The 17,523-nt window shown below is 39.5% G+C and overlaps 1 protein-coding gene across 1 annotated transcript; it reads right to left on the reverse strand.

The window, feature by feature from the left end:
• Positions 1-17,523, reverse strand: capn7 (calpain 7). Its single transcript, XM_083895496.1, has 21 exons — positions 17,168-17,523; positions 16,154-16,262; positions 14,447-14,604; positions 14,278-14,345; positions 13,566-13,796; positions 13,187-13,273; positions 12,728-12,854; positions 12,494-12,579; positions 12,011-12,104; positions 11,092-11,238; positions 10,615-10,721; positions 10,415-10,535; positions 9,412-9,556; positions 8,957-9,056; positions 8,553-8,688; positions 8,282-8,357; positions 7,275-7,420; positions 5,835-5,897; positions 5,607-5,737; positions 5,437-5,529; positions 1-4,429 (listed from the first exon to the last, which is right to left on the reverse strand). Exons 1-21 carry the CDS (start codon positions 17,267-17,269, stop codon positions 4,285-4,287), a joined length of 2,472 nt encoding a protein of 823 aa, XP_083751622.1. The 5' UTR covers positions 17,270-17,523; the 3' UTR covers positions 1-4,284.

A 17,523-nucleotide genomic window follows, 5' to 3' on the forward strand; every position in this document is an offset into this window, starting at 1 on the left:
ACAGATTTAAACAACAAACTCCACATTCCCTCTTCCCCCAAAAATCTCTTGAAACATTCATCCATCCATTTTCTACCACTTTATCCTCCACAGAAGGGTCGCAGGGGGTGCTCTGCTAATCTCAGCTGACAGGGCGATAGGTGGAGCTACACCCTGAACACATACAGGAACAAGCAAGCATCCACTCTCACACCTACGGTCAATTTAAAGTGTCTAGTTTACCTAATTACCTATATTGCATGACTTTGAACTGTGGGTGGAAACCGTAGAGCCCACAGAAAACTCCCTGGAATTTAAAAATGTAATGTAATGTATTATAACAACAATAATAATAATAATAATAATAAAACTCTGGGTGCTATAAATGTTCACTTATATTGCACAGCCTCCTAATTATAGACAGTCTGCACTGAAATAACACGTCTCTACCTTCTACAATCAAGAAAAAAAACAATTTGGACCACCTGAATGGACGCTTCTGAGGTTTGGTGGTGACGGTCATGATAGTTCAGGTGTTTTTTGAGGTGTGGTTGTATGAAGTACTGACGGTGTGTGGCACCCAGAACCAGTAGGAGACAGTCAGGCACTTGTTCAGTGAAAACATGGTTGTGACACAGCTGGAAAAACTTCTCTGCACAGAGAAGTTGTCGATCCACTGCTGCCTCCATTAGTACAGTAAAAATGTGTTATTTTGAAAGTTTGTGATGTAAAATTCTTCCTTCAAATTAACCTAAAATCACAAAGTTATAAAGAATGCAGCAGCTGGATAAATGCTGATTTTCTCTATGGACCTTTTGTATTGGACAGGACAAAACCTCAGCTTCCTGTTGGAAAAGGCTGTCTAATGATGAGATAAAGTGACAAACATATATTTTAGTTCACGTAAACTTAAGCTGATGTCGAATTATGCGGTAAATATTTGGTTAAGTGGCCAAGGGAAAATATCTATTTTCCCTTGTGTTCGTAGCATGGTTTCACTGAGCAGGAGTCTGAATGTGCTATATCTCAGAGAACCACACCTAAAATGAAATGAAATATCACATCAGCTAATAATCAAATTCTAAATCAATCAATTTATTGTCTATGACAGTAAACTGAGTATCTTTAGCTTTTGGATAAGACAAATATGTAATTTTCAGGTTTGGGAAGCTCAGTCTGACACTTTTTGCCATTTTATGAAACAAACAAGTCATTGAATAATCAAGAAAATAAGCAACAGATAATCTTTTTGTTGCAAAATAGTTAATGAAAATAAATAAGCTAAAGTTGCAGCCTGTCACTGCAGCCACATTAAACTGTGTGACGTGTGCACTCAGCAGCTTTCATCTGCACATCAAGGATTCAAGCAATGTAACGTGGTGTGATGTCACGCACTGAACTGAACGCTGTGTTTTGGTCTCGCTTCACAAACACAGAAACGTTTGTGAGCGAACGTCTCTGCACCGAGGTTCACTGTCACAGTGAAAACACTAACAACAATCATCTCACATCCGTCTCTGTTGTGAGGAAACGCCACAGAAAACACACACTTCCCACACCTTGATTGACATCAAATTCAATGACTTTCCAGGACCAATTCCATCAAATTCAGGGGCCGAATGTGCTTTTCCCATGGTGTCCACATTTGCAGCACGCTCTGCATATGGACAAGGATCTTGGTCTTTTCATTTCCCAGGCATCACGTCGTCATTTGCACTCTCTTGCTTAACTTCACTCGCTTGTTGTTCTGCACGGAATCTCACGTCCACAACAAAGGTAGTAATTACGACTCCACCTTTCTTCTGCATAGGTCGAGCTTCGTACGTCAAGCAATGCAGGGCTTGAAACAGTAGGTGGCACTGTAACAAACAAGAGTGTCATTCACATAAATATCAACTTAACACTGAGCTGCTTTGGCAGTGGTCTGCGCTCTCCGAGTGCTTTTCTAATTATTAATGCATTACTTGTCCTCGATTACAAAGCATTTTGGCTTAACTCCTGTTGTTTTTAATGTGCTTTACAAATTACATTTTTTAACACAAAACTGAGGGAACATGAATTCAGACAGTGGATCTGCCATTGTTTAAATTGAGAAACATTTTTTTTTATATATAAGTGCAATTCTGTAACTTATAAGTAAATAGATGATGTGTACTTGGCAATACATTAAAATTTGTCTGGAAAAACACACATGCTCTCTCACACACACACACACACACGCTCTCTCTCACACACACTAACAGGTACATCACATGATACCTGTTTCAATTAGTGCTGACGTGAAACCAGGCAGATCATGCGTCATTCAGCCGTCACATCCACAGACAACAGGAAGTGACATCATTCAACCGCTGCCATACAGGATTCCCTGTGGTGATGCTCTGCTGCACTGCTCCTGAGAAGTTAAACATACATACATACAACCAACTTCAAGGTCACATGAAGAAACTAACTTTCCCTTCATCCTGGTTCACTTTATAAATGAAGAGCTTTTACAATTTTGGCAGAGACGAACTCTTGAGTTTTGTATCGTGGCTGTCGCACAGGGCAATAACATCTTTTCAGGTAGTTTTGCAGAAATGAGAATCTCAAAAATTATCTTAAAGTACTAACTTTCTATCCATTGCTGTCCTCCTCCACTGGTTACACTGGTGAACACCAAATGTATTGTTTCTGTTTTTTTTAGCTGATTTAGGATCATTTTGATGTGCTGAATACAAATATCAATATTTTGCTCAGTCAGGTCAACTTTGTTTATATATGTTTTTGTTTATATATATACAGGTATTTTCACGTCATATGATGCACAATTCTTTTATATTTCTTGCAATAATCAAATTCTGAAGATTTTGCATAAATGGAATCAATTTAGTCAGAAGATTGGATTTTTTCTAAATCAAATTAGCATAAAAACCTGACCTGATTGAGAAAAATGGATGTGATTGTGAGTTATTTATGTCTTTTCAACTGAATTAGGACCATTTTGCATCGCTGAATCCAACAATGTTTTTTTTGTAACCCAGTGTTATGTATTCCAGTGACACTAGGTGGTCATCATTTCCTTGTTGCATGTAAGAATGTTCAACTGAAAAACAGCAAAGTTGTCATTTCTAACTCGTTCCAACTCCTCACGCCCCGAGTTAACGTTTCATTACAGTTGCTCAGAGTATCAACAGTAATGCACTCCTTACTGTTTTTTGTTTTTTTAGCACGTTTGTTATCAAAGATGCTGAAATCACAACAGTAACTTTCTACTTTCTATTTCTGATTACTCACTTAAAGAAAACCACAAAATGCTGCCCTTTTTTTTTCTTTCATTGCATCTACAGCTTTCATTTCCAGGTGCTCAAATGGTTGCTATAGCAACCTGACGCTGACCATGAAATACTTGGGAGCCCATGCATATTTCCATCCAGGATTTCTATGATGCATATTTAAAATGTACATAAATATTAGGGGTGGATATTGCGATATCTTTTGGCGATCAGTATATAAGTATGCATTTTTTTTTTTTTTTTAATCCCATTGTTGTGTGAGCATATCTCCATATATGACTTGATTTGATTTAAATATGATAATATCATATTGTGGTGTTTCTGGCCATTCCCACCCCTAAAACATATACAGTAGATGGATGGAAACACAGTGTCAAGTAGCATGATCTTGACTGTGTGTCTGACGTATCCTTTTAATGCTGAAGGTTCAAATCTTTTGCCACTGAAATTCAGGGGCTTAAATTATGAAAGAAATGCCTCCAAACCATAAATTCACTTAACGACAACTACGTCACCTGAGATACTCATTCATCGACAAAACAGAACCTGAAAAGACTTGGTTGCTTTCTACGGCCATGACGCATAACTGGACACCTCTTGACTGGCACATGGATGTGGTCATAGGATTTGTCACTGACTCGTGAAATCTCATCAGATTTGGTTGATTTATCAGAGCAACGCTGATGCCGTTTCATCCACGTGGTAGAGGGACCTACAGCACAGGATGTGAAAACGTTCGATGGTTACTAATCCATATTAAAGATCAGCTTCATGTCTCTTTACCAAGGAGTTATACTTTGTTGATATAATTTTCCGTGTTGAAGGTGAAGTACACAAAATGTCTGTTAACATCAGCAATAGGAGACAAGGAAAGACTGTGGGAGATGAGGTCAATAGTCACGTTCTCTTTGGGCTTCATGGAGGTCTTGATCACTTCATCACATTCAAACTGAAAAATCCAGACTGTCCCTCAAAGCCCTGGTAAGTGCCGTCCTCTTAATCCCTGCGTCATCCACACCCAGTTCCATCTTCATTGGAGCTGGGAGACCTTGAGCGGCAAGGTGCTGGCAAAGTCCAAGAAGAAAGGTCCTTCCTGTTTGGGGAGGAAAGTGGTGGGTATAACGTTGTAGATGCCCGCTGGGACATGGTCTGCCTCCATGTAGCAGAAACCACATCTGGGGGAAAAAAAGAGAAGAAGTGAAACAAAGGTGTGTTCAATGCTGAGATGCACGTAGATGTGAACTTCATGTCAGTTGTACCTTTGAGTTTAAATATTCATGAGTCTTTGAGGCCTTCATATTGTGGAAAAATATGAGATATTGGGGCAGAAGTAAGGAATAACAACCTGCATTATAATCAAACACAAAGGGGAACTAAAGGAATATACTGTATGTTGGACGCTAAGCACGATGTAACACATCTTAAATGGTTAACATGTCGACTCATGACAATGAGTAAGCATTCCTGTTTGTGGTTAATCAATTTTATAAAAGAAATGCGGTCATGTCTACTGAATCATGAGCCGATCAAAACGGACCGATAAATATCTGGAAAATGATATATTGACCCAAAGACACTTGACGTCTTTGTCAATGATGATGTAATGTGAATGACTGGGATATTTTGAAATGATGAATACTTATTTAGGTTTCTCTACAAGCATTTAAGTTTGTTTGTTGTACATTGTGTCCGTGAATTGAGGTCGAAAAATTAATTTCACATTATTGTTGTGTAATGACGATGATGATGATGATGATGATGGACCACTGACCAGACTGTGAACCTGACTGTGTCTGACAGACTGATGTTTCTGTGCTAATGACTCCATGCCGGGATCGATTCTCTGTTCTGCTGAAGAAAACTTCAAATGTTTTGCAAATTCGGCAGCCATTTTAGCAACGCATTCAGGCAGCTACTTCAGACCAACAAGACGAGGTTCCTCTCTAAAGCCATTTTCAGACAAGAACTCAGGAAAATGTCTACAGATCTTCATCTTTATCTTAAATGGTAAACAAAAGGTAATTTGATTGATTTATGATTTCACTGCTACAAAGATATCATTAAAACTGAATAATTTCAGGTTTGTGGACTAAACTACGTATATGATTTCATGTTGATTTATTTTGTTCTTATCAGTTGATATTGTTCATTATATGTTCAAATAACAATAGATACACTGTACCTGTAATCTCCACTGCTCTTCTTCTGGAAAGCTGCTGGACCTGGATCTCCCACCATCGACACAGTCACCATCTCAAAGCCGACACTGTACTGCCTGCACACACAAACAAATTAACTTTAACAACAGGCAGAAAACTACAGTGGTTAATCACTCTTGGGCGATAGACTGACCTGGATCCTCGGAGCTCGATGAGCAGCGGTCCCGGGCGCTCCAGGTTAATCTGATAGATTGGATTGTGTTTGTATGAATCCTTATAGTTCCCACAACCTCCAGCACTGATCCCCTTCCACTGGCCATTGAACTATAAACAGAAGCAAGAGACACAAACCCAATGACTAATGAAAAGATATGTATTATACTGTACTTGGACGTAGCATCCAAATGAGATGATTACATACCCTTTTGGTGTTTGTGAAGGGATTCAGGATTTTGGAGAAGGAGAATTTGCATCCAGAGTAAACCTGGTAAAAAGAAATGATAATTACCAGCTGGTTTGACAAAAGAACATGAAGAGTTTGTCTGACTGTCACGCACACATCATATAAGATGTACTGGCCAATGTTCTGAAAGATCAGGTGAACAATAAGAACAATTCACCCAAGAACAAACCAAGATTACTCAACACAGCTTGATATATTTATCATCCTAAATGTTACGCCTGACTTTGAAACAAAGCAGTTAATTTATTCGTGACTAATCGGTTTTCATGTTAATATTTCACAGCAGAGACGTCTGTGAATTTATTTCTACTTATATCTCTGGTGAGCAGGTTTTTAGCTAGGATTTTTTTAGAGGGTGTCCCCCCCTGCCCTCCGGTTCCCCCCCCCTCACTAAAGTCAAGGCATTGCAATAATAGAGGGTGCCCCTCATCTGGTGCTTTTTTTTTACTGCGCACCGCCCCTGCTGACTGTTCTTCTCTCTCTCCTGAATTGTGTGCCGCTGTAAGTGGGCTCTCCGCAATGTCTGGATCCAATGCAGAATGGATAATATCTCTATGCGCAGTTATATCCACACATCCATATATGACACATGCATCTTTATAAAGAGGACCGAGTACAGTCGCGATGAAATACAGGGGATCTGAGTAGATCTTAGTAAAACGTGTTGAAAGATTCTCAAGAGCGCACTTTTTATTGTTTTCACGCCGTGGTCTCATTCGTTCTGTAGAAGACGCTTCAGTGCTGTAATTAAGGGAATAATAGAGGCATCAGATGAGCTGATCTCTTTAGTTAACTGCTCACAGGGAGAGAGAGAAGAGAGTTCTGTCACGGGGAGACTTGCATCGCAAAGAGACTTTCCAGCATTTAATAGGTGCTGTTCCTCCGTGTCCTCGCGTCTTGTTGGAATCGTTTTATTGGTGTTCCAAACTGATGTTTTGCGGCCAGCACGCGCCTGTCTATACCCGCACGTCATCACAACATCGTTTCGGTGGTTACCGGGGGAAACGGGAGGCGTCCTGCCAAAAAGTAGGGCGTTTAATTTCTCATTATTTTCAGTACAGGGCACCCTGGGACGCTCGGATGCCCTGCTGGCTAAAAGCCTGCTGGAGAGAGAGTTGAATTCTGGAGAGCCCTTAAACAGAAAAACTGATCTAAGCTCAGCTGAGAGAACAAGAAAGAGGCAGCGAGAGCTGGTCAGTTTAGTTTAAATTATTGATTTCAGTAAACGGCCCTTTTTACTAACAGCTAATTATGGAATTGTAACTGATAAGAACCAATCTGGAAGGTAATGTTTCCAAAGGTCATGTTTCTGTCTGTCCAAACTTCTGTGTTATAGTTGGTAAGGGTAGTGTGGATGGAGGAGCTGAAAAAAAACACCAAACACAAAAGATTTCTCACCCGTAGTGTGTAGTTTATGGTGTTCTGCTTCTCGTATTGGGATACCACCAGTGTGAAGGTGTGTGTCCCGGCACTGGTCAGCCTCATCTTGGTCAGGTAGTGTGGGCTGTTGATGCGGATGCCGTCGATGAAAGGAGGAGGGTCGGCTGTGGAAAGAGCCAAGAGGGTTTTTCACAGGAGAAGTGAACACTGTGGAACATTTTTCTTTAAGAATAAAAACATATTTTTAAAGTCTAGTCTGCTCCTGTCTTTGTGTGTATATCAGAGAAGTATAGGTGCTGTGATGAGGGTTAGGGTGTGATGGATCATCTTGGGTTGTGTGAGGGGCAGAAATAAAAGGGGTAGAATGAAGTAGTGCTGTTGTAGTTGTAGAAAGTGCAAAGTTCCCTCCGAGAAGGAAAGAGTCAGAGTGAAAAAATCAGAGTGACAGGCTATATTATTACATAACTATAAGGTTTTATAGACAAACATAATATGATTTGCAACAGCTGTTGTAGAAAAAAACAAAATGTGTAACATATCACTGTCAAACAATCTATAGAACACATCTCACATTCATGTGATGCTAAGAAGGGACATTGGTCGCACATTTCTTTCTCTCTAAACTTAAACATGCACATAGGTAATTTGAAAATGTGCTGCAGGATAATATCAATGCTATAAAACATACTGTACATACAGTGTGGTGCGGCTATTTACTGTGATGTTCATAAATAAAAAGACAGGGTTAAGAGTATAGACAACAATTAAAAAAAAAGTATTGTAGACATGCAGTCAGGCAGAGATATTAAATCCAGGTCAGTTACAATGGTAGCATGCTAGCTGACATTAGCCCAAAGAGCTAAAAAGTTCATAATCATTTCATTGGCTGTTGTTTTTCTTTCAGCTCTGAAGTACCGGCATAATCTCTGTGTGCACTATTAGATAATATGATTCTTCCAAATCAAGGTTTAATCTGAACGGAACTACTGTAGTCCGAGTCCAGCTAAAGGCATCAAAAACCTCACCTGGGTAGTAAACTTTCTTTCCATCCGTCTTATAAACGACCAGCGTGATAAACTCCCGGTTCTGTGCAAAATCATCCTGGACAAACAAGCACACAGAATTAGAAAGGTGAGACACTAAACTATCATGTCACAGTGAAAATACCAAAATAATAATGTGAAATAAAGTTGGATTTAAGGACACTTTACAGAGTTAGAAAATAAGGGAAAACTTGTGATGAAAGCACGAATGAATGTGTAGAAGAGTTCAAATAACATGGATTTGTATCTCCACCTTGTCAGTGATGTGTCTGGTAAGTAGTACCCAAACAGCAGCGCCACCTGTTGGACACTGGACCTCCAGCTTGAACTGAGGATTGTTGGCCAGACTGTAGACATCTTTGACTGGGCCCTGCTTCCCATCCCAGCTACTGTAGAGGGTACACAAACCACATCACACACTTCAGAGAGGTAACTGTGTTTTTCTGGGGGATACTGAATTGTACGTGCATGCACGCTCCCATTTTCATCTCAAATCGAAGACAATAGGAGGATTATAGAAGCAAAATTTGAAGTTCTTTGTTGACTTACTGATTTGTTAGATATTTCTATTCAAACACTACAGTCTCCAGCTCACAAAGTGACACAAGGATTTGACTTACAGCCCTACTTTGCACAATTCCTGCAATCAACACACACCTGTGAATACAGGAGGACTGTTGGAATAGGGCGGGGTTCCAACTCAGGTAGATGACATCATAATATTGACAGAGGTCCTCCCATGAAATCCAGAAAACACCTGAGGAGCAACACAGGACAGTAAAATGAAATTCATCTCAGTGATATAATAAAATTTAACATGGAGTGATTGGCAACAGATAGTTCAGTCAAATTTCTACAGGAAAAAACAATAACTTTCATCTTATTGTTCTATATTTTAGAAGCCAACAGTGTTCTGGCCCCTACTTCAGCGATCCCCTCACTGGTATACATCAAGCATCTTCCCCACATGGAAACCTAACTCACTAATATTTTGAATAGGTTAAAGTTGTATTACTGATAAATTGTATTCTGAAGTGTCTCTGCTACACAAACTCTACTAATTGCTAAACGTACACATACTGATAGTAACACCAAGAGCGGAAAAGTGATACCATTATCAAACTTCTGTGCGCTCTTGGGGTCAAAGTTGAGGTATTTGAGGAGTTCAGGCGTCCAGTTCTTATCGTCTCGCTCACTGTAGCGTCCCTTCCAACGCAGGTGACTCCAGGGATTCTTCAGCTGCAGGAAACGCATGCCCTGCAAGAACAATCGATCGATCAATCGATCAATCGATCAATCAATCAATCAATCAATCAATCAACCAATCCCATAGTCAGTATGCTTCACATAAAAACAGAAAAAACCGAACACACACATATACAAACAAAGTTCATATTAAATCACTTGGAATAGAAAAAGGGGCTGCAGAAACACTATTTTTCTATTTTTTTAAGATAGAAAAGATTTAAAAAACAAATAAAAAAAATAAATCCTTTGAGAGAATCGATAGATTACAGCAAGTAGAACCAAGAAATATGAGACAAGCAAGTATCAAATGATGCAAGTGTTCAAGATACATTAATACAAAGTAAATAAATAAAGCAATCAAATTTAGTGTCAGGCCAACAGGAGGTAAAATAGAGATAAAACTAATTTATTGGATAAATTAGCGAAATTAAAATGAGCTAGAAATAAAGATTAAAAGTAACAAAAATAAATAGATATATAGAGTATATCTGAAGAAGTGGGGATTGCTGCCCTCTGCCTAAGTTGAAGGCAATCTGTCATGCTGTATTGAACTGGTATGAATGAGAAGTTGAAATGATGATTGAATATCTCAGTGTTTAGAAAGAAATTTTAAATTTGTTCAAAAGGAAATAAATCCACAACGTAGTGCTGCTGACAAATCATCAGACTTTCTGTCCTCCAACTCTTGCGGCTGAAGTTATCCTCCAAACTCCACGCTTATTTCCCCAAATTGATGAATGACTTATTGATTTACAACACACAACTTTATATGAGCAGCTGTGATTTCATTATTTCTCCTTTGCGTAACGATAATGAAATACAACCTTGTAAAGTCATACTGAAGAGAGTAGATGTGATTACGCCAACCTTGTATTCCCTGATGTCAAGAACAGCGTAGGCGTGTGTTGGCACTAAACCCCATCGCTCCCCTTCCTCCTCTGTCATCACCCCTGTTGCCGTGGTGACGAGGACGTCCCCTCTGTGAAACCTGCCGACGAAAAGAGACAGAAGAAGTGAGACATTTCAAACTTAAACATCCAAGTGACAAAAGTTGCGCGAGTGTCCACCTCTGGAAGAGCATTCGGAAGCTGTCGTCTTTGCTGAACGACTGATTGTCAGAGTGCATAGCGATGCGTTCAGGGATCCAGCCGGTGAGCGCGTGCAAGTCGATGTTCTGCAAAATACGCACGGTATGAGTACGATGTCTGCAAAGAGTGAACCCTTAATCCCAACTGCTCACATACACAATGACTGACATTAAGGCAGTAACTAATTATTATTTTCTCAATTAATTGAGGACTTGTTGTTCAGTTCCAGTGTTTACCAAACCTGGAAAATAATGATGTTCTTTAATGTATTGTTTTGTCCAGTTTTAAGGTTTTATGTGTTATATGGAGCAAAGAAAACAGAAAATATTCACATTTAAGAAGCTGAAAAATCAGAAAACTGTATGTAGTAATCAATTAATAATGGAATAATCGTTGCAAACCTTGGACTGAGCAGTTGTACGTGAAATCAGAAGAATCACTCATGGCTTCACTCACCGAGTTGGATCCAGGAAAGTCATAGCCTCCCATCACCTTCATGTAGGCTTTCTCAATCAGGGACACCCACAGCTCGTTCCTGTTGCTGGAGTAGGAGCACAGCATCTCTCCGTTACGATCCACCGGCAGGTAGTCGTCTATTATCACCTGCACCAGAGACCGAGTGACATGGAAAAATTGAGTTTGGTTGATTAATAATAATAATAATAATAGTTCCGGTTATTTTTATGTGCAGTTACATGAAGAAGTGACGGAAAGTAGTCAGATGCAATGTGTGCGCGCACCCTCTACGACTAGAAACAGACAGACTCGCACTCAGTGAAAAAAAATAGTTGCCAACAGATTTAGCCACTTTACAAAAAGACTAATAAAATCGATGCTATCTTTAGAATATGTTGATAATTTTATCTTGAGGTTAGACATCCTTTTCAACAAACCACGGCTCACTGCCTGCACCAAAGAGCATGAGGAAAATGTGTAATTTTTTACAGTTGTTGATCCACTGATTTTTTCCAACACATTTATGCATAAAACTGTAAAAAAAATGATGTTGTCACACTTGGCCCTGCAGCCTAACAAAACCAAATGGAGGCAGGCTTTACAGCTCTAAACCTCTAAACCTGGCATGGCCTTCTACGCCTCCTCCTCAAAAAAATGAAGCAAAGGCAAGAATGTGACGTCTGTATAAATCCAATTTTTCCTGCTGTTTTCATTTAAATGCCTGCTTGTGGGCACGGCCAATCTCCACTAGAGCACAAGATGCACCATGATTATTTTCTTCTCAGGCTTTTCAAGGCATTCTGGATGCAGCCATGCCAGTCTTTGTGTGATCAGCGTTAACGGACATTTTACTGTATTGTCCTGAATGTGATACGTCTTGAACTGTCCTCATCAGTACAGAGAGTTTACAGAGAATTACCTTCCTGGGAACACCATTGATGTGAAGCTTGACCATGTACTTCCCACAGGGGTTGTACTCTGGTTCCCCTCGTCTGTTCTGAGGGTAGATGATGCTGAGACAAGACACACAGAAACACAATCTTAGAGTTGGTTACAATTTTAAAAATTGCGTGTACATCACACTAACACAGCAAGTAGGTAGAGTTCATTAAGTTTAAGGTCAATACACATCATCCCCATAAATAGCACAGTGCCATTTGTTGTTTTCCAGATGGTTTGTCTGCACTTCTTTGCTTGTCAACACAAACACTTTCATCTGAACTGAGCGTCATGCAATATTACACTGTGACGAAATTACACTGGAATTTTTGAGGGAAATGTAGTGTCTTATTGAATTAAAAAAAGTTATTTGTCTGGCATTTCTTTGCTGGCAAGAATAACTCTGTGAGAGAAAAACAGGATTTATGTGATATTTGCCTCAAACAAAAACACTGTACAATACCTTGTGATAAGTTTCTTGTTGTAACGCCTCTCATAGGCTGCACTGATGGCGAGGGATGCCACAAAAGAACAGTCAGACACCACCGTCTGGACAAAAGGAACAATGATCACTTTTAGGCGAGAGTAGGTGTGGGAATGAAGATACTTTTCTGACATATTTAGATGCAAATGAAAAGACTGAGATAATTTCATGACTAGATCAGCTGGATGGTCCCACTCCAGCAGCCACTCTGACCTGTTTGATACTGAAGCTGGATACAGACATGATCATGGTCGGGTTATTGCAGATCTCGTCTGGACGCACCCAGCGGGAGAAGATGGCTTTCTGTTTGGGTGACAACGCCAGTTTCCCTAGTTTGTCCCTGGTAGGAAGAATTAAAAAACACACACTGAAGTAAGGAGTCTGAAGAAGCTTTGTGTATCAACGCCTTTGCTGTGTTGAATTACAACAGCTGACACTTGACACTAAAAATGAACAGTGAAATACAAAACCCCGGGTTTATTAATTTTCTCTAGTATAAAACATAGCATTATAATACAAAATTACTTTCTCTTGTATAAAACATCCAAGAGTGAAATTATTCACAAAGCTAAATCTGACTGGTTTGTCCTGGCATTAATATTGTCTCTGATATTGTGGCTCAAATATTTAAAGGAAATCTGACATTAAATAAATAATTAAACTCATACTCACGAGAAAGGGACAGGGAAGGCAAAGCGTTCCTTTAGGTCGACACTCATAAAGGGAACATAGGCGATCCCATTGACTGTAGATGTGCTCCTGAAAATCAACAACGACCAAAACCAGATTTGTATTTCCAAACACCTATTTCTATTTCATGTGATTTCAGTGTTTCATGCTAATAATGCCAACAGCAGAGTACTGGGAAAAGGACTTCCTGCACAGACCATTTAGCCACTCCAATTTCACAGCAGATTCAAAACATTTCCAGGAACTGTTTTCCTCCACATTCTAGTGAACTCTGCCTATTTCCCGGACTTTTCCGGGTATGGTGATATCTATCAGTCACTAATCTTTCTGCAGAACCATCAGTCCCCCCGTGCCAGCTCACCTGAGCACCTCGATCTCCTCAGACGTGTAGCGACCCTGAGGATCACTGGACTGGACCGGCCGAACCGGCTGGGGATGAGGTCGGTCGTGGAGGCTGAATTCTGGACCGAGGGGGAAAAACTGGCGGACTGGTGCCCCAGAATTGCCGCCACTGACATTCCTGTTTGCAGAGTTCCCAGTCCTGTCCTGAGCTGGAGTTGATCTGGATTGGGACTCTTTAAGACCCTCCGCTCTGAAACAATATTGTGCAGGTGTTGTTTTTGTTTTTTTTATTAAAGCTACAAAACAAATATCTAGGCATACAGGTGGACAGAAATTCAAAAAGGAGAACCCAGGTAGTCTTGTTGCTCAGAGGCTATAATGATGATAATGATCAGAAAATTGACAAATATCTGTTTTGCTCACTTGGTTACAAAATTACCATAAATTAAATTAAGATATTATCTGCTAAAAAAAAATCTTCTACAGTTCGTAGAACTTTTCAAACTTTACTGAGTGATGGTCTTGTTTTTGTGAGGCAGTAATTCAAATAATTCAAAGAAAGACCATGAGATGTGCAGAACTTAAAGGTCAAATGTAAGAAAAATGAACGAAACAACAAACTTAAGAGCAGGGTGCATGAACGCACACTTCCTCTGAAACTGTAAACAAAGCCTGGTCCTACTGACGTTCTGGCCTTTGACATAGGTGACTACATTAAATGTCACATTTACCTGTCTAACGCTTGGCGAGCCAGCTGCTTCAGCTTGGTCTGCAGCACCTGGTCAGATGTCTCACTGGACTGTCAGAACAACAGGAAAAGAGAAAGAAAATGTAAAACAAGTTGAAATAATGTTTGACAGACAGAAAAAAAGAGTATGTGTGTGTGTGTGAGAGAGGCACCGTCTTAATGCAGAGCTCCACAGCCTGAGTGTACAGTTCAACAGCTTCGTCTTCATTTCCCTTCTCGTCTTCCTCAAAGGCCTGGGTGACCAGGAAGTGGGCACGCTCCATGTCTACCTGCTGGCGGGACTTCAGCGGATCGCTCTTCTGTGCCTGGACTGGGGTCAAAGTTCCAAGGATGTGAATAGAGCAAATAACAAACACAATGTAAATAACATGACTGAGGGGCAGGGAAAGTTGTCGCTCAAACTTTTGCAACCCTCTGTTAATGTTTCTCCATCAGTTAGTGTTGATTTCAACTCCATTGCAATTACAAACATAGTGATTTTTTCAGCTTTCTCCTTCCACTGATATTCTAGTAAAAAGGCTGGTGAAACTGGTATCCAGTTAAAGACCGGACGATGTGGGCCAAAATACCACAACCTTGTCTCTCTTTGACCAGTATTAATACATAAATGGATATGACTTAATGATTTTAAGTGTGGTTGTAGGAGGTACTTGCACATAATTAGCATTTCTTATAAAACTTACAAACCGTTGCCTTTGCTCTGCTTGCGCCCTTTGCCAAGAGGCAAGAGGAGACTGGCAGGAATCATGTCAGTAAAAACAAGGCTGCCAGCAGCAACAACAGGTAAAACAGATTTTTGCCAATTCATAAAAGGCTCTGCAAGTGTATGCTGGTTTAGGAATATATTTGCCATTTTATCTCGCTATTAGAGAGGATTTTTCAAACTGGAAGTTTAAGTTTGTGTTGCTTTGTAAACCACTCATTCCCTGCACTTAAGTCCATAGAGAAAATTTGCTTTTTTAGTTTACTGGGACAAACAAGTTGCTGATCTACTGCTGCCTCATATGGTAAGTGTGTGTCACTTCGCTGAAGTCACAAAACAGCCCACTTTAACTGACAGATTAGGACAGCAGATGGATCAACTAGCTCCTATGTGCCATAATAAAAAAACACAGATGGGGGGGGACTAGATAAATAAATCATAAAGAAATATTAGAAAGGGTGTTTAATAAAGAGATAGGTTACACAGTTACTATAGCTTTTTTTAATGTGTAAATAAACATTCAGAAGCTCCACACAGCACTGAATGTTTCCAGTCTGTGGGCACACCCATACAGCACACACCCTTAGTGGGAGGAGAGTCATGGAAACATGCGGTCAGACTGCAACAGAGAAAGTATGTCTTCAGGGTGCAGTTTCTAACACTGCAGAACATCTATTACTACTCAGATATATAACACAGTGAATACATTTGTAAAAGAAAACCTTATTAGACAACACTAGTTTAATCCAAGTGTGTTATTTTTCTTCTGTTTTTTTTTTTTTTTTTAATATAACATTCTAATGATTTATTCATAAGGTCCGTCTTACAACACTGGTGCAGTGATTACTTGGATGCATTATTAACCGAAAAAAAGTTTTCCAAAATAAAATAATAATGGAAAAGGGTCAGTTGTTGTCAGGATATTAATTAAAAATTCAGAAATATGACATCTCAGTCATGTGTTTGTGTATCTGTCAATATGTGCAGGTAGATTGACATTGAAGCAACATTACTCATATAATAACATCAAACAAAACAAGTCTGAGTGCATGTATAATGTTTAATGCCACCTTTTAGCAGGAAGTACCTCATTCAAAAACAGGAAAGCTAAACTATAACAGTTTAATTAAGTGTGTATCTGTTCAGGTGATCTTACCGGCATTATGGAGAGCCTGGACACGATCTGTGTATTCATTCACTTTGTCCTGGATTCCGTCCAGTTTGGACCCTGCCATGCCAGCATATATCAGGGCCTGTGCTGCCTCCTATTGTAAACAAATGCAAAATAAACAGGGGGTTAGGAGTATATGGATTTGTTTTTCTTGATTGTGATCCAACTTATCATCAATGTTACTCTAAACCAGTCTACATCTCTCACTCTTCTTGGTTTTGTTCTGGACAGTCATTCTCGGGTACACATCTTCAAATGTCTTTGATATATTTTTATTACCCTAATTTGTTTCTATTGATTTCTTTATTAGGTGTAATCACAGAAAATATCAAAGTAGTTCTTCAATGCTAGAATGTGGCAGCCACTCTTGAATTGGATTTTAACTTCTCTGCCATCTTACCTTAAATGGATGTGGAATGTTTTACACAATCTTAAATTACTAATAATAATAACAATAATGTTTGAACAAGCAGCATGTAGAAACTATTTTATACCTGTGTTCATTTTTCTTTCTCTTTGTTTATGTCACATCTTCTCATTTAATAACTCTTTGTGAGATTGGCTTGTTTGTTTGTACATATTCAACAGACCATAGTATTTGTTGTTATCATTAACATCATTTTAATAAAACTAGAGGAGACTGCCTAACTTGTGTCCACTCTGTTTTATGTATTGTAATGTGTTCTGTACTTTGGTTGTTTTTATTGTGAAGCGCTGTGTGATTTTATATCTGTGAAAGGTGCTATATAAATACAATTTACTTACTTAACAAGTTTGATATCCTGGGATGTGAATATTAATGACATCCTAGTAATAATTATAATAATTTGAAAACCCAAAAACGTAACAGCAAGAAACGTTGACATAATGCTGGGGTATAAGGGTATGCTCTTTTAGACACACCTTTAAATGCTGAGCTGTAAGTCAACGTTAACTTGTTATAAGTGAGAAAAGCTCATTGCTAATGTTGACAGGCAGCAGCCACAGTCACTCACTTACCTTGTAGTAAAATACAGCCTCGTTGTATTTGCCATTTTGGTCATAAGTAACGGCTGTTTTGGCGAATTTAAAGGCGTCGACCTCCAGCGCAGTGCAGTCCATCCTGAACTCAAGCTGTTGACACAAGCTGCGAGTTTATTAGCTAGCTACCTGGCATGCTAGCTACGGCTAGCCACTGTGATTCGCCAATTTATCACAAATGTCCGTCTTTCACAAGCAGCGCAGGTCGTTTCGTCAACTCTAGTGGAAAATACGGACACTATGCCTGAAGTTTGTCAATATTTCGACATTTTAAACTGCCACTTTAACGCTTTAAATCATCTCAGGACAGGGAACGAGTGTAAAGCAGCTGATTC

The sequence above is a fragment of the Microchirus variegatus genome (assembly GCF_963457635.1).
Source record: "Microchirus variegatus genome assembly, chromosome: 1".
Lineage (NCBI taxonomy): Eukaryota > Metazoa > Chordata > Actinopteri > Pleuronectiformes > Soleidae > Microchirus > Microchirus variegatus.

Bases quoted from the DNA above. Each gene is read 5' to 3' on its own strand.
- capn7 (XM_083895496.1), bottom strand. From the start codon at position 17,269: ATGGACTGCACTGCGCTGGAGGTCGACGCCTTTAAATTCGCCAAAACA. The intron at 14,346-14,446 runs GTGCCTCTCTCA...TTGTTCTGACAG, and splicing joins TGGAGCTCTGCATTAAGACG to TCCAGTGAGACATCTGACCA. The intron at 12,855-13,186 runs GTGAGTATGAGT...TCTTCCTACCAG, and splicing joins GCCTTCCCTGTCCCTTTCTC to GGACAAACTAGGGAAACTGG.